The sequence below is a fragment of the Rhinolophus hipposideros genome (assembly GCF_964194185.1).
Source record: "Rhinolophus hipposideros genome assembly, chromosome: 26".
Taxonomy (NCBI): domain Eukaryota; kingdom Metazoa; phylum Chordata; class Mammalia; order Chiroptera; family Rhinolophidae; genus Rhinolophus; species Rhinolophus hipposideros.
In genome coordinates, this window is record NC_138072.1 from 24,102,562 (window position 1) to 24,127,446 (window position 24,885).

Sequence of the window (24,885 nt, forward strand, 5' to 3'; positions counted from 1 at the left end):
CTGGCTCTAAGTAAGGGGTAAGTCCCTATCAGCTGAGTGATGCTTCCTGTAGCATTTATGGGCGCCTGCTGGCCAGACAGGAAGCTCTCTACAGATGACGACACAGGTTCTCTGGTGACGGCATACTAGTCATAAGGCTCAGACCAGGATGTTTCTTAATGTCATCAGGACTTGTCTGGAATATGCAGCTCTTATCAAAGAGGTTCGTGAAGAGGGTACTTAATGTGCTGTTTGACCCCGTCTTCATAAAATCCAAAGAATTAGGTGTAAGTTGAGGGCAAAACACTCTTCCCCCATTTCTGCTAATAGATAAAACTAGATTTCATGTTATTTGTGGGAAAAGCATAGGAGTCGTGCTGCTATTCAATATGAGAATAAGCAAAGTCAGGTCCTATATCAGCAGGATATAAAAAGATTACGTGTGGATGTTCAGTGTCTCATGTCTTGGGGGCACCATGGTGCTTTACGTCCCTGGTCTGATTTAATTCTCACCACGAGCCCTGTGGGGATCTTCCCTATCTTATAGACAAGGATGTGAGGTAGTAGAACAGCATGCTTTTAGTAAGTAGTAGAGTGAACAATCAAGCCTCTTTCTGTTTAAATCTAGATTTCATCCCAAAGATTTTGAAAAGAAAACCAAGCCCTAGGTTTTTACATAGGATTTTTAAATGGCTTGTATAAGAAAATAATGTTATTTATGACTGTTATTTGGCAATCAGAAACATGCTAAGTAACATGCAAAAATTAAGCTGGAGTATCATGGACACTTCCCTTTGCATCATGTTTCCTGGGAGGAGGCCCCAGCAGGGGGCGGGTTGCTCTGAAACAGACAAGTAGCTCCGCGTTACAGCTCACAAGAGTAAATTATAGTTTGTTTCAGTGGCTATAAAGGGCGCTGTACACGTTCTAGATTTTTCTCACAGAAGCACACGTTTTCCTCCCACACCTGCTTGTTTGTAGTCAACACCTCCAACGAAATAAGATGAATCTTTTGGTTTTTGTGACATTCTGGCATTTGCTGAGTTTTAGATTTCTCTGAATTTGTATTAACAAGGCACTTTCAATCCTATTGTATTTCACTCTGAAATGACAATTACAGTGGTCAGTGGTGTCTCTACAAAGTAGAAACGTTAAAATGAACGTCTTTGTAAAACCTGTTTTCTTGCTCTGTTACTGGAGGTTTTATACCACGAATATGGACAGTAGACAAGAAGCAAAAGTACTGCTTACGGAATAATCACCCATATAACAGAAGGAGAGGGTTTTTCACCCACCTGATTTGTTTTTTAAACCCTGACTTTAACGTATGATGTTTCTTAAATGGTCATTTGCAAGGGGATCTTTACTGAATGTATCATCAAATAGTCATAAATGACATCTTAAACAAATGTAGAGATATCCGTGTGTGTGTGTGAATGAATAGTGGAAATATTTTAAACACTGTTCCTATGGACTATTTGTATATTTATGAATATATCAGTAAGGAGTTAGGATAAAGAAAGATCCAAAAACTTGCCAGAGACACATTAAAACGGGAGATTAGAAACCCGAAGGTGATTGCATTCATGCAGTGTCTGCATTCTTGAGGTGGTTTGGGCTGCAAGTAACATGAGACCCAAATTCAAAGTGGGTTAAATAATAACAAGGTGTGTTGTTTCAGAAAATAGGAAGTCGAAAAGTATGGTCAGTGCACTGTTGGTTGGTCATCAGGAAACCAGTTTTTTTGCATCTCTCCCCTCCGCTGTCCTCAGGGCTCCGTCTGTCCTCGGGCTTGTCCCTCACGATGACAGTGTGGCTACTGCAGTGCCCCGTATTCCTTACTCACAGAAGAGCTAAAAGCCCGGGGAAAGATGGCCTCTTACTTTTATTACCTTTTAAGAATAGAAAACCTTGCCCTTCTTCGTATCTGACTAACCTTTGCTCCACGGTGGCCTCTTAGAATAGTGTTCACTCCCATTCCAAAGGCAGGCACCGGCCGGGGTGAATGCAGTACCTGTGGGCGGTAAGTGACCAGGATTTACCGCTGGTGCTAGAGAGGGACCTGTCCCTCTTCCTGAGCACACGCTCTTGGATGATGAAATGAACTGGAGTTATGTCAGCAGGAGTTCTGTTAGAAAGGAATGTGGGGTGGACAGCCAGCATTGTCTCCTCAAAGTTACCGGCACCTGCTCGAAAGGCAGATGGGAAGTGTGTCCTCATCCTTTGCTTTCTGGGCCAAAGGAAAGATGCCAGGCTTGGACTTGCTTCAGGAATTCTGTTCACTTAAGTCCTGTCAATCTATAGGTGATTAAAGACAATACAACCATTTCGATGGAGGGCACAACTGACTTCATAATGTCCTCTTTTTCAGTTACCGGAGGCATTTCTTTTGCCTAATGTGACATTTCTTTGCTTAGGGGTGTGGTGGGCGTGCCGGGAGGTAGCAGAGATATTAGACAACCGCTCCTTTCTGATGGGTGTCTTGGGAATTATCCAGCCCACTATTTATTGTCTTCATAAAATACGAGGCTGGAACCTGCTGCCGCCACCACCCCACCATCACACATACAGAGTAGTAGGGTGGTGCCTCCCTACCCCGTGGCACACGCAGTCGGAACAGCCTGCATAACTTGTGTGTGTGCAAGAGGACCGCCCTTCTGCTGGAAGGGAGCTCGTACACACGGTTTTCAACTCCTGAGTGCTCGGGGATCCCGAGTGCTCTGGCGCGTGTGTATAATAAACAGGTGCCTTCCGGCCTCCGAGTAACCGAGCTTCTGTTTTGCCCGTCTTCAGAGGGATGCAGAGCAGCTCCGCCAGCACGTCCACCTCTGGCAGTCCAGGTCCCTCTTCCGGGGACCACGCAGTCAGTGCGCTTCAGCAGCAGCTGTTACTGATGGTGGCTCGGAGGACCCAGCCGGAGACCCCACGGGTACGTTCCAGGATCGCTGTGTGAGCGTTCCAGAAGCAGCGACCTTGACAGCTGTTTGCAGGATGGATTAGTTAGCAGCGTTAGCAGGGCTTGCCCTGAATTCTGACTTCACTGGGTTGTGGATATGTGATTGCGGGGTCCTCTGTGTACTGAACGAACGTGCAAAGGAACCATTTAGGTAACAGATACCCTTCTGTGGATACCAGCAGGAGGGCCACTGTCTCAATGGCTCTCCCCAACGGATTAGCAATTCATTCACATTGATCTTTGGGTGCTGGGAGCACACATTCCGTAAGAGCTCACTTGGGTAGGATGCTAAGCTTTTTGGTTTTTCATGGTTTAGAAAATATCTGGGTTTCTATTAATTTATTATGGCCTATCTACTAAGCATTCAGAGAGTGTTAAATATAAATGGTTGACTTCGGAGACTTTGTTCTCGGAGGAAACGACATTATCGAGGGGCTTACAATACAAAACGCTCCATTATTTCACCGGGAGGGAGCTTACTAGTCTCCCTTCACTTGTTCAGTAGACCGTCGGTGAGAGTCGTGGGAGGCAGAGCAAAGGTGACCTGGGGGTAAAACAGCAGCCATGAGCTCAGAGCTACGGATTTAGTCCTGGGCCCTTGGGAGACAGAGTGTGGAGAGGATTCCTGAGAAGACAGGACACAGGCCACGCCGCCAAGAAAGGTGCATTTCAGTTGGTACAGCCTGGGGGAGAGGGTTATCATGGGATACTGTCATGTTAGGTGAAGTTTCTTTTTTGTTGTGTTTACCTTTCTCCTGACAGTGTTTTGATTTCTTCTAGAGAATCTCATGAGAAAGTAATACAGTTTTATTATGATTGCTTAACCAAATTTTTCCAAAAGGTGCTTGATAGTATAGTGGGTTGAAATTTATATGCTATTAGTCAGATGTGTGAAAAAAATGTCGTGCTGTCTTCTGAGGGCATGGGAGTGGGGCTGGTAGGAGGGGCCTCGAAAAGCCAGGAAAACATAACTCAGCCTTTTCAGGCTTGAAGGAGTTTTGGTGGCAGCAAGCTTTCCATTAATTCAAAGAATCAGTCTCCAGGGCTATTTTTTTGCTTCCTTGTATTCACTCTCACCTCTCTCTCCTCCTGCCCAGGATCTCTGGGTGCAGAAAGCTTTCCTAGACCCAGAGGCATGTGGAGGTGGGAGGGTTGCTCAGAGGCCTGGCACCAGCCTAGGCGAGCTGTGTGGTGCCTGCAGAGACGTGGCTGCCCCTGTTCAGTTAGAGTGGAGTGGTGAGGTCCACGACCCAGCCGTTAGTCCCCAGCTCTGAGGGTCCTGTGTTCTCTGCCTCCCATCGCCACCAGTATCTTGGAGGCTTACTCATCTATCCTGTACCTCCACGCGCTCCCATGCACCCTGACCCCAGCATGTGCCCTCCATGCCCTGTGCTCAGCCCCCACCTCAGCTGCCACTACGTTCCCCCCACAAGTCATAGTGCATGGGGGGCCCTGAAGAATGTGGGTTTTCTCTGAGAAATTTGCATTTTCCCTGACTCAGGAAAAATGAGTGCGCACTGCATAAAGTAGCCTGGGGGGGTGGGTCCCAGTAGGGCTGGTCCACTTCTTTTCATATTAGGCTGACAAAGCACAATGTGGGAAGTCTAAGCACTCAATCTGGGGCCCCAAGAAGTGGCACCCTACTGTTAGAATTAACTGAACACACTGGTTATCACCACGCCCCCTGGCCGACTATTTATAGAACTGCCTGCCTCAAACCTCTGTTGGTGAAGGGGGCAGAAATCTCTCTGAAGACTTAGTAACCTCAAGATAACTTCCATGGAGGTTTGCAGCCCTTATTGATAAGACATGGAGGGTCCAAAGACCTCAAACCAAAATTTTGTTTTAAATTGGTACCAGGTTGGTGTTGCCTCTAAGTGTCTCGCAGAAACTAGGGTAAATTTTAATGTGGAAGAACAGAGCTTTGATATTGTTCTCAAAGACTTCATACTAATAAAGATCCAAGGAAAATAAGATTAAGTGAAAAGTTATAAAATATACTAGAAAACACAACAATATGAATACAAGCGTGTAAAATCAACAGAAAACAAATAGACATTCAATGAATTTAGAAATTGTAATGATCAGAATCAGAATATGGATCCAGTAGGTCTAATATGTATAAAGAAACTACAAAAGAGATTGAAATGATAAGAAGCAAAAGGGCATATAATGAATGACCAGGCAGATCTGAAAAAGCACCAAATACTAGAATGAAAAATATAATAATGAAAATAAATCTTTGAAGTATTTAACAGGAAATTTGACACATAAGAGTAGAGAATTGGTAAACTGGAAATGAGAGCTGAAGAAATTATTTAGATGTAGCGCAGAGAGACTAAGAGGAAAATAGGAAAGGAGGTGAAGAAGCATGGAGGTCAGTGTAAGAAGGGCCATCGTACTCCTCATCAGAAATCCAGAAGACGGAGGAAAGAATGGGGTAACAAAAACTAATCGAGAATTTAAAGGCTGCGATAACACACAGACATAGATAATGGTATACCGGAAACCTGGTGAGGAAAGGATGTGCATTTTAATAAATGGCACTTCAACAATCGTTTTGCTTAATGGAAAGAAAATGGACCCCTATCCCCATCTCGTGCACAAAAATTCCTGGTCCCCTCTCCAGAGGCAAAACTATACAACCTTAAAAAAAATGATAAAATCAAATGTTCTTAAAACAAGGGGATCAACTGGGATTGGATAAACAAGGCACAAAAATTGCAAAAATTTTGCCCGTTATAGAAAAAGGTGGATAGTTTCATTTTATTTAAATTAAGAATATATATTAATAACACCATAAAGAAAATGAAAAAAGAAGCCATAAACTGGGAAAATATCTATAGTTCGTATCGCTAATGAAGGTTTTTATTCTATTATGTGCACACATACGAGTATATGTATTACACACACATGCACACAGTTGCACACATACCCATCCATATATATGCACGCACACACGTGCACACACACACATACACACACATGTGCACACACACATGAACACATGCACATACATACATATGTGCGCATACACACAGATACACATGCACATACACACATACGCATACATACACACATGCACACATTCATATATGCACATACATGCACACAGATACACATGCACATACATACACTCATGTACATACACGTACGCAGGTACACACATGCATACACATATACACACACATGCATACACATACATACACACATGCATACACACGTGCAGACACAGTGCACATGCATGTACATACACACATACACATGCACACATGTACACATACATACATGCGTGGACATACCTACACAGATACAATGCACATACACATACGCATGCATACACACATGCACATACATACACACATGCACATACATACACACAGATACACATGCACATACACTCATGTACATACATACACAAACACAGGTACACACGCACACACATACATATATACATGTACACATGCATACACATACATACACACATGCACATATAGACACACACATACACATATAGAAACTAATGAAAGACAGAGACCCAATAGAGAAAATGGCAGATGATTTCATGAAGAAAAACGAAAAATGGACAAAGATGCTCAGCTTCATTAATAGTGAGGGAAGTGCCAATAAAAATAGAAATGAACCATCACCTTATACTTAACAGACTAGCAAAAATTAAAATGACCAGACACTGTCAAATTGTGGTGAGGGTGTGGAGCGGGCAGCATTTATAAGCTGTTGGTGGTAGTGCAAGCTGGTAGAGTCACTTTAGAGCACTTACTTTTTTCTAAACTGTTTTCAAGTAAATTGAACATTTCCATAATTCCATTGCCACAGTTATTCCATTTGTGGCAGATGTGTGTATTTCCTGGAAAAGTCAAACAGTTTGTTTCCTGGTATGGTCAGACATTTGTATTCCTAGCAGTTCCATTCCTAGGTGTATATTCTAAAGAAATTCTGCCATATGTACCAGGAGACATGTCCAAGAATGTTTATAACAGCGTGGTAGCGAAAAAGTTGAAAGAAAAATCCCCTAACTATTCCATGGTAAAATGGATAAGAACATTATGGCATGTCCCTATCATGGAATATTATACAACCGTGAGAATGGATGTTCCAGCTACAAAACAGCATGTTCTCAGTCTCAGGAATGTAATGTGGAAAGGAGGGAAAAAAGCAAAAAGCAAGTTGCAAAAGGATACATCTGATACGGGTTTATATCTATGAAGTTCAAAACCATAAAACTAAACTAAACAGTACAGAAGTTTTGGATATACGCATAGTAAAACAGAAGTAAGAAGGGGAATGATGAACACAAAATTCAGGACAGCTGTGAGCTCTGACGGAGGAGGGGAGAGAAAGATTCACGAGTGGCCCACAGGGGACCTCCATGCTAATGGTTATGCTCTTTTCCTCATACTGAGTGGCGGCCACACCGGTCTTCACTGAATAATTGTTCTTTACACCTCACATACATTTAAAAGACATGTGTTGGCATCAACTCAACTTTTAATAAAACTATTTTTTTTAACTTTTTGGGGCATTTCCCCCACCTCTTCCACCTCCCCTCCCCTACACTCTGGTTCAAGCCGTTGTTTCTCAGTCTAGTTATGTGAGACACAGCTCCCTGGCCCGTGCTGGTATTATGGGCCTTGCGCTCCCCCTGACTGAGGTAGTAGGTTGCCAGTGGTTGGTCACGGTAGCCCATGGCAGCACACAGCAGCCCGAGGCAGGCAGGTCACGCTGACCTCCAGCCCAGCTCCAGGGAGAGCTGTTGTTCACAATCATAGCTGTAGAGGGCGCAGCTCACTGGCCCGTGTGGGAATTGAACTGGTGACCTTGGCGTTAGGAGACCGGGGCTCCAAACACCTGAGCCGCCTGGAGGGATGCATGGTACTTGGTGTCAGTCGGTGTAGGGAAAAATACCCTGAGGGACTTCCGGGTCCTCGGCTCTCTCTGACTGGTGCTGCAGGGTGAACACAGTGTGCACCTGACCTTACCGGAAGTTCAAGTGCACCCTCTAGACTGTGTTTAAGAGCACAAGAAGGTAAAACTGCACATTTTTGGAAGATGGCTATGACAGAGGTCAATAGTAAATACATAAGATTTAAAGTGTAATCTTTAGTCTCCCGAGAAATTTAGCAATATGGAACATTTTATTCCTCATTGACAATAAATAAATGAGTAACTATTAATTGGTACTTAGTTGCCAGTGTAGTCTCTGGAAATGCCACAACAGGCTGTTTTAACTACTTCTGTGTCAAATATTGTGTCAGGTGTCAGAAAAGGTAGGTGTGATTTCTTCCCTCTTCTGTTCTGTCCTCAGTGTTCCCCCACCTGCAGGTCACTGTCCCCTCTGCATTTTAGACGTGGAGTCCAGCTCTCTTTTAGGATGACTAGTGCTGGGCCCGGCCTGCATTCAGGGGTTTTGAGTATGTGTGACCGTTATGATGTCTAAGAGATGTTTTCTTACTGGCATTAGGACCCCAGGGACAGTCCACCATGTTCCTTTTATTTTCCTATTCCCAACATCATGCCAAGCTTCTAAGTCACTCATTACGTATTTGTTAGATAAATCATGAAACCTATTCTTTTATTTCAAAATTGAATTCTTTTCCACTGGATCAGAGCCAATCATAGATGAATTTGGGGTTAAAACATTTTAAACCCACCTATTTCTATTTTATTGGCTTAGATATTTTCTATAAATATTTCAGGTTTTCTTACATTGGTCTCCACCAATGGCCTACATATTGGCAATGGAAATCTTTTTACTCTTATTAAATTTTAATATTTATCTCAACATTACATTAAATAACATCCTTCACAAATTGTCATTTAAGATATTTTGTTGAATTCTGATCTTTCATAAGAATTATTTTCATGGCAGTTTCTAGGCCTTAATGAACTGTTTTGACATGATGAGTAGAATAATCTTTATGGTACATTGTCATGGAAATGGTCTGTTGGTAAGAAAGACCCTTGTTGATCATTATCCTTAGAGTACCGTTTTTATGAAATATGTTCGCTTACTTCGCATGCTGTTTGGACTTTCAAATTGTGAGGTATATTTATGGCAATAACACGTCAGTATGAAACCCTCTCCCTCGTTTCTTTTGGTGTCTAACAGCATCTGAGTCAGCATCTAGAAGACTCGTCATGCTCTTCAACGCAAGGGAAATTGAACCGAGAGCAGTTTTACAAGTTTATCATTTTCCCCGGCAAGTGGATTAAAGTCTGGTATGACCGGCTCACATTGCTGGCATTACTTGATCGGTAAGCCTCCCCTAGGAGCCCGGGGCAGAGGGGGGGGTAGGGGGGGCCGGGAGGGGGGAGGAGCGTGCACGCTTGTCCGAGGAAGCCTGCCGCACTGAGGCTCACGGGAACATTTTCACATTGTACACCTCTGTGTGCAGAGTCCAAGTCAAAGCAGTAGGATGCCGATAGCTGTAGAAATGGTAGTTCAACAGCTGAAACGGAGCACCGAGAGTTGGGTAGGTGATTTAGGTGTAAGGTTAGCTTTGGGGACAACATTGTGCATTGGTGTCCTGACAGCTGGCCACGTTTTTGTAGCAGAACTTGAGGCTCGCCGTGTAGCCCAGGGCCTGGCCTGACTGGATGGGGAGGGAGAGGAGGGAAGAGGAAGTGAGTGATGTCTGCCTCTTCCCTTTGACAACTCCAACTGACCATCTTTCCTGTACACCCTTTCCCTCGTTCTCACCGCTTACCATAAAATGTGTGGGTTGGAGATGTGGTGACTGAATGGGGAGGGGTAGGAGGAGGGGCAGGTTGGTTAAGGCATGATGGAGAGGGGACCAGGTAGGGGACTCCCCACTTCCATCACCCGTCCTCGAGGTAGAAAGGACAAGAATATGATCTTCAAGGGCTGTACAGTTCTAACTGGAGTGTCGGTTTGAAAATTCAAGCTACTGTTCCGAACGCTATCATCAGCCAACGCAGTGTCAGAGTTAAGTGCCAGCCAGCGGGGGGCAGTGGGCAGGCTGGTGGCCTGCCTTGCTGTAGTTGGTCCCCCAGTGACTACTTATTATAGTAATGTCTTAAATGGTGTGATCACATACTCAAAAACTATAGTCATGCAAAATTACAACAGTAAATTTCAGGACCCACAAGTCAAGGAATGGAGTTATAATGTCTTTTCTAACAACACTATGTTACCCGAGAGGCACACACTTAAGATGAATGTTTCATATTTAACTAAAATAATTCAACAGAATACATTCTCTTAGGTGAGGCAGTTTTTTGAAATATGTATATTTTTATGTTAAAAAGGAATTATTGAAATTGGACCAGACGGTGTTGATGGGTGGGGTGTAGGGTGGGGTGTGTGTGTGTGTGTGTGTGTGTGTGTGTGTGTGTGTGTGTTTGGGGGAGGGGCAGTCTGGCAACTCTGTACTTTCTCGTCAATTTTGCTGTGAATCTAAAGCTGCTCTGAATAATAAAGTCTATTAATTTAAAAAGTAATGTTCAGGAGTGCCCACGTGCCAGGAATGAAGTAGCCGGTTGTCCCTTTCTAAAAATGATCATAACTTAATCAGAGAGACCAATATGTACGTGAGCAAAAGGTGGTGAGGTGAAAAGTATTCTCACCATCCCTGAGACGGACCCATGTGTACTCCTCACCTTGTGGTCCACACCATCCTCCTTACTCCGTGCCAGCCCCCCCCCGTAACTCCGTCCTGCATCTTGTCCTCCCATAGCCGTCTTCCACCTCCTAAGGTTTATACACTCTCAGCATCTGCTCATCCTTCATAACCCCTCGAGCCCCCTCACATGTTCCCAAACCATCGCTAGCACTCTGACCCGCCCACTCCCGCCCATCTAGCAGCCCTGCCTGGCCTCCAGGCCTCCCATCCTACTGAGGCTCCATGATCCAGCCTTCAGCCCCTTTGTGCCAGCATCCTAAACTCCCTCACTTGTCCCTCTGCACACGCAATGACAACCAACCACCTCTGGGTGAGCCCACCTCCGCCCCACACCTCTGATGCGGAGTGCCCCGGGAGAAAACCAGTCAATGAGACTGGTCACGACACACCACATTCAGACCCTCTGCATTGTCAGCTCTTCAGCTGGAGCGCTCCAGGCTCCTGAAACTAGGTGGCACATTCTGGCTACAGAGAGTAGATGTGGGAACGATTTCCTGCTTCAGCCAGGTGTGACGCACCCTCCCCCGTTTGCAGGAGACAGTGGAGCTCTGTGAAATGCATTTCACTCTTGTGGATGGAAGAGTTAAATGCCTTCTCCCCGGAAACCCCGTTCAATGGCCAAGGAGACCCGATGAGATTACATTTCCTTCATTTCAATAACAGAAATCTGCGGTTAAAATATAGATTTTGTTTATAAAACGCAGGAAGAAGGAAAGAAAGAAACTTCAAAGTCTTGTTCCCAACTATAACGGCTTGCCCAGGGGAACCATCTGCCGTCATTGTCAGTCTTTTTAGAGGCACACAGGAGTCTCTGTTTAAAAATAGACACTTTTGTTTCTTTCATTTTTATCTGTTTACTTTGCGCAGAACTGAAGACGTCAAGGAAAATGTGCTGGCGGTGTCAGTCGTCGTCCTGGTGTCCCTGCTCGGATTTCTGACCCTGAACCGGGGCTTCTGCACGGATATGTGGGTGTTCCTCTTCTGCCTGGTCATGGCCAGCTGCCAGTACTCCCTGCTCAAGGCAAGGCCGCCTCTCATTCTTACCATCACTGTGTAGCCTTGAAATCATGAGATGATGACACACACACTTCTGGTTTTGTTCTAGAGCGTCCAGCCTGACCCTGCCTCGCCAATACACGTAAGTTTCCAGTAAGACCGGTCACTTGTCTTCTTGTGGTGAAGAGAGGGGAATGGCCAAAATCTATTTAAAAGGCAAAAAATATATATATACACAGAGGGTGCCAAAATGTGTATACACATTTTAAGAAAGAAAAATTGTATTAAAATTGTAATACTCAATATATACCGATAACAAAAGATGAATACAAGTCACATTTGACTTTTGCAATTACAAGAGGTGCTCAAAGTGGTTCCCATCAAGGTACAGACGCTTCTGATTATGGCGAACTACTGTTTGAGCAACGTTGACCAAAGTGTCCACTTCTATATATTTTTTGGCATCCCCTGGCACCCTCAGTGTGTGTGTGTGTGTGTGTGTGTGTGTGTGTGTGTGTGTGTGTGTGTGTGTGTATGTAGAGAGAGAGAGATACTACCAATAGAAATATTAGCTCATGGCGGCCAAATTCAGGCTAGATCTGAGAGCGTGGCATGGAGGACAGTGGGGGGATATTCAGGGTGGGGTCAAAGAGTATGTGAAGGGACTTTTCTGTCCCACTGGAGTCGTGTCAGGAAAGACTGCAGCCTGGTCAGGACTAGTGCAGACTCTGCAGTCAGACTGCCTGCGTTTGTTTCCTGGGTCCTCTGCTTGAGTGATGGACCCTGACCAAGATGTATACCCTCGTGCCTCAGTTTCCTTGTGTAGAAGGAAACAAACACGCCTATGGGGATTAAATAATCCATGTAGTGTACTTAAAACAGTACCTGGCACATAGAAATTATTTAAGACACAGTAGCTCTCATTACTGCTGTTACCAGTTATGTAAGCATACATCATCATTCTCTGACAGAAAGCTGAGCTCTTCCTAGCCACATATTCAAGTGTATTGTTGCCTTTTATCCCCATAGCTTTGGACTTGTTTATAACTCTAGGCTCACTGGGCTCACCAATATGGCCTGTTGGTGCTCTGACATTCGACGGGCTCTGAAGCATGCCCAGTTCCCACTGACCTGGCTGCACCTCGCGCTGCGGGTGCTGTGGGACAGGGCCTGGCACTGTGCCCACCGATACCCGGCCACATGCCTCTGCACCGAGACTTCCCAGCTCTTTGAGAAACCTTCTTTCCATTGTTATGGTGAGCTTCTGCGGGCTCCCGAAAAATCCTTCCAGTGAAAGAAAGCTTGGTCTTCCCTCTATTGTGCTTTTCAAAAATTCATATCCAGGATTTAGGACTGCTTTTAAATCTCTGGTAGCTCATGTTTAGTTCATGGTAATTAAGACAAGCTTATAATTGGACGATCACATGGCACACATTGCTATCTTGTTAAATTCCTCTGTTCCCCATAATTGGTTTACGTATAATACATCTTCTTTTATCCCAGACTCTGAGTGTCAAGATAAGTAGAAGCAGCATAATTAGGGTATTAAGATGTATTGTTGTGATTATAGGCAGAAATCTGGGTTAGGCGGTGGGAGAGAGATGCACGGTTCTGAAAGGTTTTGTTCGAGCCCATCCTAGATACCACACCCCCGTCCTCCTGCTTCAGGGAGCAAGCCCTCCTTTCTAGTGTCGCTGTTTCCTGGCTGACAGCAGGGAGAAGTCTTACAGGCTATGAAACATTCCTTTTCTTTGTGTACTCTCAGGAGTAATGCAGAAAATGCCAGTAAAGGTGGATGGTGAGTACAGCTGCATAATCCCTGTGGGTTTGGATGTCCATTAGCAGGACTCCTGTGTCATCACTCTAGGTTGGCGATACATATTGTCTATATTGATCTAGTTCCTGGAGGACTCAATCAAGCTGCTATTCCTTTATCTGAGCAAGCATGTCACAGAGACAGTAAGAAATGACTGCTCTTGCTGTCATAGGAGGCCATCGTCAGACATCTAATGGTGTTCATGGCAGTAATTAATTCGCTCACACGGATTTCCGAGTGGAGTAGTCCCAGATTTGAGTGGGCATCTCTCTAACAGTTCTAGTGAGGAAAGAAGCAGTGGTAGCTAGAAAATATTTCCTCCTGCAATCTGACAGAGCCGTGCAGCACTCAGAAGGCTGCTTTACCCTCTCTGGTTTGCAGATGACACAGCCTCAGAACGGAGGGCGGAGAGAGAACCAGGTCTGGCAGAGAAGTGATTCTTAAGCCAGCCTCTCTCTCCAGCCTCAGTGTCATTTGTCAGGGGCTGTCAGGTGAACAACAGCGCTTCTCAGGACAACATTACTTTGTACATTGGGGGGGGGGGGCATTGTTATAATCAAATCAGTCAGTTCCTGCTCTTAACAGTGATTGGCTGACTTTTCTTCTTTGTTTCCAAGAGCACAGAGGTGGCAAATTGTGAGCATGTTGTTAAAACTAAAAGATTGCAAAATGAAACGATAAAATTTTTGCATAACATTCTTTATACTTCAGATGTAGATGTAGAATTAATAATGATCTGGTACAATTGGGCCTGAACGAAATGCATCTGGTTATAAAAGAAAACAGGTCTAGAGAGCTTAAAAAACTGAGGGTGGGTGGATTCTGGAAGGAACCTGAGGCTCACAGATGAGCAATTGAGTAACGGGCCCTGATGGTATGAACTGGCTTTCACAGATTCATACCAGGTCTAGCCAGAATAACCACTAATGAAAACCCACCAAGCAGAATGCAGGAGGATATCTGAGAGACGGCGAAAGGCTGGGATGCCCTGCGCAGAGCCGGAGTCATGGCCAGTGGGCAGCACCTCGGAAGCTGCATTTTCACCCCCCAGGTGGTGATGGTGGGGGCAGTCTCAGATCATGTGACAAACTGGAAACATGCAGGTCTTGGGATGTGAATCCAGCTGTGTACAAACTCTCGGGTGTTGGCCAGGTTTCTCCTCTGGACCTCAGCTCTTTCATCTGTAAAAGCGGAAATACGAAAACAGGCCTGTAAGGAGGTTAAACACGCTGCTGCACATGAAGTGCTCAGCACAGTCTGTCACCCGGGAAGCCCCTGACAAATGCTAGCGACTCACACGTGAGTAAAATATGGATGATAGTAGCCACCTCAGTGGGACTTAGTAAATGGCCAGCCCAGGGTCCGGAGTACACTGAGTCCTCTGCAGATGTTTCCAGCCCGTGCTCCTGAACTCTGCATACTATTTCCTCGCTCACAGAACAAACTCCAAAGAGTGAGGGCTCGAAATTATTACGTGTTCTAGCCAATGAACTGTGGCTGCTACACAGCGAAGACACTTGGTACCACTTGTAGTTATGTAGACACCACGGAGGATGATTTTTGTAAATAAGCTTTTAATTTGTTTGATTTTTATTTTAGATTTTTGTTTAGATTTTGTTTTAGACTTATTTTAGATTTTAGAGTTACAGAGTAATTGGGACGACAGTACAGGGAGTTCTCACATACCCCATGCCCAGATCCGCTATTCACCCGTGACTCACGTCAGTGTGCTCCATTTGTCACAATCAGTGAACCAATATCGATACATTATCATTAACTAAAGTCCATATTTTACTCACATTTCCTTCGTGTGTCCTTTTCCTGTTTGAGGATCTCACCCAGGACAACACATTACCTTTAGTCGTTGTGTCTCTTTAGGCTCGTCTTGGCTGTGACAGTTTCTCAGACTTTTCTTGTTTGTGATGACCTGGACAGTTTTTAGGAGTGTTGCTCAGGGATTGTGTAAACTGTCCCTCTGTTGGGACTTATCCAGTGTTTATCTCATGATTAGACTGGGGTTATGGATTTGGGGGAGGAAGACCCAAGGGTAGAGAGCCATTTTCATCACATCATATCGAGGTAGATACTACAGCTATCACTATTGATGTTGATTTTGATCACCTGGTTAAGGTCATGTTTATCAGAAGAATGATTTTGAATGACATAAAACAATTCCTCAGTCCACAGTACTAGAAATAAGGTGGTCAACTTAGTTTTAATGGATCTCAAAAGTTAAATAATATGTATTTAGTTGTGTATTTTACTTTGCTCAAAAAGTACTCTCTGCAGCATGGGCCATCCCATGCTTCAAATGTCTTCATTTTCATATACTAGGTCTCTGCCATTAAATCGGGTTACTCCCCTGCCCATGTCTCCCAGTGCCAGGGAGAGGATTGCTAGGGCCATGGGAATAAGCAGAGTGGACCCCTGGACATCACTGAGGGGTACTTTCACGTCCCTCTCACTGCCCCGCGGTCAGACACCTGCATCTGCCCATTTGTCAAGGTTCACAGACCTGAAAGTCAGGAAGCTGGACCTAAAATAAATTGTTCTGTGGAGTTAAATGATAAACTAAGCTTAGAGAAACTCCTGTGGCTATGTCTTTTCAATTTTTCAAGTAGCGTATCAAATTTCTACCATATTGACTCTGAAGTGGTATCTTACTAGTCAAGAGTTAAGAATTATTTGACCCTTTCATTGCTGCATACCTCCTATACTGCGTTGTCTGACATGTTTTGGATCCCCTTGTGTACACTCAGTGTGAGGCACAGAAGGTGACTCTGCCTAGGGTTTCACTGGGGTTCAGCTGTCCACAGGGCAGAGGGTGCTCACCCCAGCTTTCTTCCTTTTGCTCCACATACAAGGGCAACTGAGGTGTGCGGTTAGAAATGTTCAGGACGACTCTAAATAGGTGAACTGCTGAAGCTAAAGTAAAAGAGAACTTAGCAGCAGCCACGAAGAAGTGATACTTAAGTACACTAACCGGTACCATCACGAGACGCTATAAAAGCAGCAAACCCTGCTGGTGATGAGCCTTCAATGGTACAGGGTCAGAGGGGGGCTGGACAAAGCATCAGGCTATATTTGTCTGCACCCTCTAGAGTCCTTTTCAGAAGAGTCGACACTCCAGAGCTAGTACTCCCTCTGTCTTTGCTTTGCGTGAGTACCTCTCGCATCGTGTGTGTAAAGAATGGTGGTTGTGAACGAGGTCTAGTTAAGTCAGGTCGAGTCCTCGGGCCTGGAAGGATCCAGTGCTAAATGCAGTCACCTCCCTGGAGGTTGCTGGGAGCCAGTGTGTAGCAGCAGGCAGCCAGCAGCCAGGCCCAAGTCCTTGCTCCGCCACACTGTTCTCTGTCTGTGGGCAGATTTCTTAGTCCTCGTGCCAGTTTCCCCCTGGGGAAATGAGAATAATGATATGTAGTTCTTAGAGTGGACCAAGGATTAAGCATGTGAGTCCACTTAAAGTAGGCAGAACGCAGGAGAGGCTGGGTGAACGGGAACTGTTGTTTCCCCTCAGACCTCTGAATGTGGCTGGTCGGGCACATGTGCCAGCTGGGCAGGTGTGAGGCAGCTTTTTGAGGCCCCGTGCACCAAGGGAGCAGGGAACGCCCATTTGCACAAAGCTTGGAGTTGGCTCGTGCAGCCACCTGACGTGGCCCAGCTGTGGACAGCCCTGGTTCAGTCGCCTCCGAGGCCCAGTTACCTAAGATTCTCTCAGACACCCATCTTCCTTATAATCAAACCCTTTGTTTGATTGATTGTTTTCTTAACAAGTTTAAAGCATTTGACCATTCTACTCTTGATAAAAGGATAATGAGAATGGCTTAGCCACATGCCCCACCACTCTCCGTGGGGAGTTCTAGAAGTTTCTGTAGATTCTCTCACCTTCCCCTCTCTCTGCACTGAGAGAGTGTGGGCCATGAAATTGCCTGTGACCGTGGGGCTGAGGAACCCAGATGCACACAGAGACCAGCTCTTGTGGAACAGCCTCCGAGGTGCCCCACAGGTGGGCTCAGTGGTGCTTCCCCGTGTATTTAGGGCTAAAAAACAGATGGGAAATAGTTGGATAAGTTTTAAAAGATTGTGATCAGACTTCACCTGGAGGAGCGAGTGGAATTTTTCTATTAAAAAAAAAATCAGTCCTGGGGGGTTTTGATGATTTATTCATATGTGAAAGAAGGAACTGGAAAGCAGGAAAATTTTATTAGGTGTTTTTATGAACCAAGGCAAATAAATGTGACTTATGTGCCACAAAAAATGGTTTGGGGGTCCCAAAATTTTAATGGGAAGTGGGGTGAAGCAAGAACCTGAGGGTGAGGGCAGGCTCTAAGGGAGCCTCAGGTTTTGTCTCATAAATTACAAATGCAAAGAAAGCATTCCCACACCCAGTAAATAAATCCAAGATGATATCTCAAACTTGTTCAAGACCAAAGACTTTCAGTTCCTAAAAAATCTATTTTTAACCTTTTAAAAAAAGGAAGAATCAGGACAAGGGGGAGGTAAGTATTAAATTATATTTACTAAATGCTGTCAGTTTGAGGAGATGTCTCATATGCTTGTGTATTTGTATACTGAATAGTTTTCTGTACCAACCAATTTATTTTGCTATTGGCTTGATAAGAAATGCATTAAGCTTTAACTTGGGCTTCAGTTTCATTTTTTTTCTTAATGCAGAGAAAGTATTCCCATACCCATTAATCTATGACCTAGTTGGATTCAAAAGGAAATTTCATAAGAGTACAAATACTCCTTCAAGACTGAGCCTGGACTCAGGGCCAAATATCGCCAGTCCCCATGGACAGCCTGTATTCCTTCTTATTAAAAGATGGTCTCAGAATAGGACCATTTCTATTATAGAAGCAGTGGCAATTTAAATTGCATTTCTAAATATAACATGTTCAAGGCAGTGACTAAAAATTCACATCTGAAACCAACCATATCACTTTCATCTTTCTATACTCAAAATACTTCATGGATTGCAAAGAATATTCTCCCCCTAACTCATTTTCGTTGTTATTTTGAACTTTATGAATTATGCATTGATTTGGAAGATGTAAATTCTTCATTGGCTTTGCCCCGGAAAGTTGATGTTATATCTTTTTCTTAATCTTTCTATCCATTCATGGAGGAGAATAAAAAATGTTTCTACTTCTCATAACAATATTTTGAGGGCTAAAATGAGATCTGTTAAGTTTTTGGTTCTCCTGAGAGGAAAGTGTACATAAATAGCAAGATTTTTTTTTTAATTGTGTCATTCCATTGTGCTACCCTACGACATTTTATGAAATTTCTGCAGGTAAAACTTTTGACCTGTATTGTCTTGCTTTCTAACGTATAAGAAGATTGAAACCCACACCCTACAATTCTATTTTTTTATTAATAGTGGAGCGCACATTAGACCACGTAGTGCAAATAATAGTTTACATTAGTTTTGTATGTTAAATGAACAGTTCAAAATGGAAGTTTTGCTGTTGGGGAAGCATTGAATTAGGTCTAGATTGTACCCAAAGATGGTAATTAAATTTTCAGGTAAATCTTGCTGAGTCTGAGGGGCATAGCATTCTATTTGATATTCTCATTCGTATTTGACAGAATAAACATCATTTTTTATTTTTGTAGTGTTTCCTGTGTATGAACTATGGAAGGGGAGGGGAGAGAATACGTTTTAGGGTGTGAATTGTATGATATGCTGTACATGAAGACTATGAAGATTTTGTTCTTTAAGCAAAATAAAGGTACCATTCAAAACCTGTGTTTGTTTTCTAGGGACACAACCAAATCATAACATACAGCAGACCAATCTATTTTTGTGTGCTGTGTGGCCTTATTTTGCTTCTTGATGCAGGGGCCAAGGCCAGCTACCCCCCCACTTACAGTGTGTATGGCCTGAAGCTCTTCTCGCCAGGGTCGCTCCAATCAGCTAGGGATCTCTTAATAGGTGAGTTCCTGTTGGGGTTGCGGGGAGACTGCAGAGGAGGGAGGGTATGTCTTCCCTTCATCTTCTGAACCCCTAGTTGGAGAGACTTCTTCACTTGATTACTGAATGAAGAGATGAGCACCCCCTCTTGGCTGGCCTACGTATAGAAGACGGGGTACCAGAGCCTCCAAGATGGAATTATGCTAAAGGGTTTTGACATTATGACCAAGAAGTTGCAGCATCGTGATACCTGAAGACTGGCCACTGTGCTGCCTGGTGTGGGGTGCCAGTGGGGCTCCCCGGGGTGGGGGTGGTTTTGCTGTTAGGGTGGCAGCCACAGTGCCATCTGCATGGCACAGACGCTCGGGTGACACTTGAGTGGGCATGATCCTCAGTCCAGATAGAGTCCTGGACGGGCGGGTCACCCAGCCTTTCGCTGGTGTCCTTCGCTCACCTTCAAGTCTAGGCAGGGTTGGATATAAAACGGTCCATTTACACAAGTGACCTGCATATTATAATGGTTTAGAGCCCGGAACTGGAGCCAGATGACTGGCTGTCTGAATTCCAGCCCTGCCACTTTACTAGTTGTGTGACCTTGAGCAAAATTCAACTGTAATGTAGGGACTAAAATAGTGCCCACCTCAGAGGTTGTTTAGTAGAGTGTATGAGTTGACTATGTTGGTACACATAGCACAGTGGCTGGCACCAGCTGTTAGCTGTCATTGTTGCTGTTGTGCAAAGAGATTCCCCCCGTATTGGCCCACAGCTCTGAGAATCCTTGTGATGACATCCAGAGGTTTGACACACTCTCGCTTGGATCATGTTGACCAAATGAGTGGCTGCCAGAGAGACCACCCCAGACTGTCAAAGTCGTAGGTCCCACCTTAACCTTTCTCTGACTCCCGTGACAGCATGCTGAGTCTCTCTAGTGGGACCAGAAGGGCCTCGAATATGGCAGAAGTTTCCTTTGAGCTCCTTCTAGGTGAAAACTGTAGCAGCTGTTCCCCTGACTCTCCTTCCCTGACACCAGCTTCCATTCCTCTTCCGGCTCTATTGGCAACAAACTGTTCACTCCCCTCCACCCAACCCAGCCACTTCCACCCTTGTCTGCACTTTCAACACCTAACTTCCGGCTCCAGCCGGGGAGGAACAGAGCAGCTTCTTAATACCAAAGGGTTAGGCAGCCAGTTTCAGATACTCTGAGCTCAAATAGGAGACAGAAACATGTTGGAAAAAAAAACAGAACTGAGCCCATGATTACACTCCCCGGCGGTGCCCTCTTGCTCGAGGGTATTTGCTTGCGTCCTGCCGGATACTTTTCACATTACTTTTTCATATTACTTGAAATATCTGTTGGAGAACACATACACCAACAAAGACTTTTAGTCACTTTAACCTTCTTATAAATGAGATCACCCATCTTCCTCCTGAGACCAGCTGCAATGAAGAAGTCATAATTTGCATAGGCAGAGATACCAGGTCACGATTGCCCACACTTTGGAGGCCCATCCTTTCCTGTTGTCATCTTTTTGCAAACAGCAGTGCTGGAGGGCACAGGAGGACCTGGGGATTGGAGGTGGAGAGGCATCAAAGGATTTGGAAGATGCCCAAGAGGCCTTGGCCTGTATAAGAATGTAGTGCACACTCAGGCCTGTGCCTTGTGGCCACCTTCCCAGGATCTCCAGCATGGAGTAGTGTGCATAGCGTCCTAACTCTTACAGATCACGAGGCTTTGCAGCTCGACGTGGAGCCCTAACTGCCGTGGCTCCTCCATCTGATCCTTGTCCCTTCTGTTCCTGTTATGAGGGGTCCCCCACCTCCCGATTCTGCTAGTTAATAATGGCTCATTTCCCCTAACTTTGGTCCCATCTCCTACTCTCTCAGAACCATACTTTTTATAGCACTTAGCCTATTCGAAGCAGTCGGCTTCATTTGTAAAATGTGAGTAACATCTATCTCCCTCAGCGGCTTATGCACTGGTAAAGGCAAGGCAGAGTCCCTGCTTTGTCACCACGAGTCCCCAGCACCCAGCACAGTGCCTGATATGCACAGGCACTAAAGGAGCGTTTGTTGCGTGGATGAACTAAGGAATACAAGTATGCTTTACGTACTAAAGAAATTCATGTACAGGTGAACTTTTGGAATAGTTTCCCTTCATAAATCAGGGAAAGCTTGTCGTTGTTTTGGACGCCAACTCAGTCCTTACAGGAAGTGGAAGCTGAATAAGCACCTTTCGCAGCTGATTTGTGTAAAGAGACTCAAAGGAAGAAGAGCATGACATATGTCCCATTTAGAAATTGTTCTGTGCATGCATGTCCCCCATTCCTATTCTTCTTTAATTTGCTACTATGAGGAAGCCAGTGCTGTTGAATAAGCATAGTTGTGTTGGCCTAGCAACCTTACCATGGCACCCAAATGTGAGATGTTAGTAAGGCTCAAAAAGTGAGACCTTAATGTCCTTAGTAAAGACTTAAGACCTTATTTTTGGCAGTATTCCTTGTTCTAGAATAAGCTACTGGCTGTGCACATTCTCATTTTATTTTTCTTCAAACCAATTCCACTAGCAAGAGTTGATGGGGCAGGGAGGGAATATGGCATTCCTTATCTTTTTCACTGGAAGTCCTTTTCTCTCATTAAAGAGTCTCAATACGTATTTTTGTCTGCTTGTCAACAGTGACGAGTAAAGATAGTGATAAATAATCCAGCAAATTGGCTGAATAACTCCTGGGGTAAAGAAAAATGGAAAAATAGAGCAATCGCAATCCCTGTGGAATGAATGTATTAAACACACTAATTTGCAGTGAGTCAGAAAACATTGTGGAACAAATTTGGAATTACTGGGAGAGAGAGGAAGGCAGTAGAGGCATCTACCATTTTTCTGGCTTTATGAGGAAAAGCAAAGGCAGTTCACAGGCGTTTATTCTTTGTGGAACCTCTTTGCCTCCTGTCCCGTCAGCTGCCAAGGATTCTGAGTGGTAGTTGGCGATCATGGTTAGGCTCAGAGACCTCTAAGGAGAGAAGACGGAATTTCAGAGGAAACAAAAGGTTACTAGGAAGAAAGAGTGGATTCGTTTCCTACAGCTGCTGTCACAAAGTGCCCCCCACAGGTGACAAACAGGTGTGTTGTCTCAGTTCTGAAGGCCAGAAGTCTGAAATCTCTGGAGGTGGAGGACGAGGGAAAGATCTGGGCTTGTAGGTGCCACCTCTCCCTGTGTCTTCACATCGTCTCCCCTCTGTGCGGTCAGTCTCTGGTCCAACTTCCCCTTTTTATGGAGACATGAGCCATATACGATTGGTGCCCATCCTAATGACCTTGTAACCTCATCAACTATCTGAAAAGACCTCATTTCCACAGGTCACATTTACAAGACCCAGGGGCTAGATTTTCAACACATGTTGGAGGGATGCAATTCAACCCATTCAATAAGGAACAAGAACCAAGTGCCTGAGATGCTGTGTACCATCTTGTGGCCGAAGGTACCACTGTCTGTCACACTGCAAGTGGCGAGCATGGTCCTCCTCTGGCTGTCGCTGGGGAACGTGCAGTGTTTCCTAGTGTTGTGTCTTCTTGGTGATCTTGCTGTTATCCACTGCCACTCCTGGTTTCTGCTCAACCTGTCAGAAGAAGGCTGGGAAGGGGGTCAGGGACCTCCAGCATCTGCTGCTTTCAGGCAGAACTGAGCCGGCCGCACTCAGCCTCCCAGGGCAGACGGTCTGAACACAGGCCCAGGGTGGATGAGTCAGGTGGAAACTGGACAGGTGGGAGAGATGGAGAAGCTCCTCGTCATGTGTAATGCAAAAAGAGAGCATCAGAACAACAGGAGGGGGAGGAAAGTGCAGTGACAGGAGGCGGTGGACTTGGGACAGAAAGTGGCACAAGAAGAAAGCCCATCAGTAACAGGGACTAGGTGCCTTTATAAGCTGGAGTGTGAATTAAGGAGATAGAAACGCTGAGGGTAATATTCTTGCATCGTTTCTTTTCCTTTTATGATCCCTTGTATATATTCAGACTACCACTCTGTGCACTTCTTTCCTTTTTAATAAGGAAAAATTCTTTCCAGGAGTGAGGGGAAAGGTCTTCTTAGTCAGCATTCATTTCCTGTGCTCAGTCAGGGACTGGTGACCTCTGGGCCAGGATTTTTATTACTTTCCAATTGGGCAAATGCTTATGAGTGAGACTGGCTTTGTAATTATCCCATGGATGAGAAAGCCAAGGGGTCTTAGTACCGTATTTCAAGTGGAGGTAGTAAAGCTAGAGTGTGCCCTGAGGCATGTAGCCACACGGGCTACCCTGGCTCTGGAGAGGGGACAAAGGAAGGGGGGTGCCCACTTTAGAGAAGAAAGACGTGGGTGCCAGGGATACACGTGGGGGCTTCAGATCATTAAAAGGCTGCCAGGTGGAAAGGGGAGGGGTTTTGTTCTCTGCTATTGTGCACGAGCCCCAGCAGATGGGAGGTGGATTACAGCTCACTGCAAGTGAGAACTGTAGCGTGGTCTGTTCAGAGCTGCACAGTCGTAGCCTGGGTGCCTAGTGAGGCAAGGACGTCCCGGACTCGGGAGGAGCTCAGGTGAGCTGAGACAGCCGTCACTGTTGAAAGGTTCTGTGCACTGGTGGGTTCTGTAGTAAATGGGCTCCATGATCTTTTCAGATCCGAGTTTTATATTTTCTTTTAGTCCTTAAGACCATAACCCTTAACCTACAATAATGCAACTTCAGTACTATAATCCTGGAAGATAAGTGGAGATTTTTTAAACCGTTTCTGGAGTCTGCACGCTGTCCTGTGCACATTGAGGCCTCACGATTCTCTGGTTAGTGTGAAGATGTGGTTCCTGGGCCCCGTGGTTGACACCAGGATGTTAGTAACCCACAGCGATGGCCCGTTGGGGACACAGTGTCCATTCACTCAACTTCATAGCTTTGGGTTTATTTCCATGTTGTTCTAATTCTGCATGCTTTCACTCCAAAACTACAAATATAGTAATGAATATTATTATTCACATTCAACAAAAGAAATCAGCATGTTACAATATTTTTACTTATGAATCTTTCTTGAAAAGAAATGGAACTCTTCCAGAAGTTGCTGCGTTTATGGTAATTATTAGGGAAAATGAGGAGCATGGGAAGAAGTGAGGGGAAATTATAGACCCTCTCAGCAGTATGCTAAAAAAAAAAAAAAGCAAAACTTTGTTCACAGGGAAAATTGCCAACAGCCACAGGGTCTTTATTTTTTACTTTTGAATAAAAATAATTTCAGCAATTTCAAGTGTAATTTTCCAATCGTCCCACTAATGCAACAAGCTTTTTTGGCTGCTGTTTCATCACGTGAACTGCTACCTGACAGATAGGATCCCTGGACTCCATCTTCCCCTCATTCCACCTGCCAGCTTTGATGTTAAAGACTAGAGCCTTCCTCTTCTAACACATCCTGGACACCTAGATCCTGGGACCCTGGTGGCTGTTCCTCTGCTGTTTCACTCGGTTCCAGTTCCACACGAGCAGCCAGAACACCCTCAGCTGGGCCTTCCTGGTGTCTGGCACCGTTTTATTTTCCTCACG

The 24,885-nt window shown here is 44.9% G+C and overlaps 1 protein-coding gene across 2 annotated transcripts in view; it reads left to right on the forward strand.

Moving 5' to 3' along the window:
- The window catches only part of PCNX2 (pecanex 2), a 223,058-nt gene that overhangs the window by 45,307 nt on the left and 152,866 nt on the right, over positions 1 to 24,885 (forward strand). For both annotated transcript variants that reach the window (XM_081038977.1, XM_081038978.1), the window contains exons 9-13: positions 2,773 to 2,908; positions 9,066 to 9,211; positions 11,467 to 11,620; positions 11,705 to 11,737; positions 19,178 to 19,349. In XM_081038977.1, coding sequence (XP_080895103.1) covers positions 2,773 to 2,908; positions 9,066 to 9,211; positions 11,467 to 11,620; positions 11,705 to 11,737; positions 19,178 to 19,349 — 641 coding nt within the window. The remainder of the gene's footprint in view (positions 1 to 2,772; positions 2,909 to 9,065; positions 9,212 to 11,466; positions 11,621 to 11,704; positions 11,738 to 19,177; positions 19,350 to 24,885) is intronic.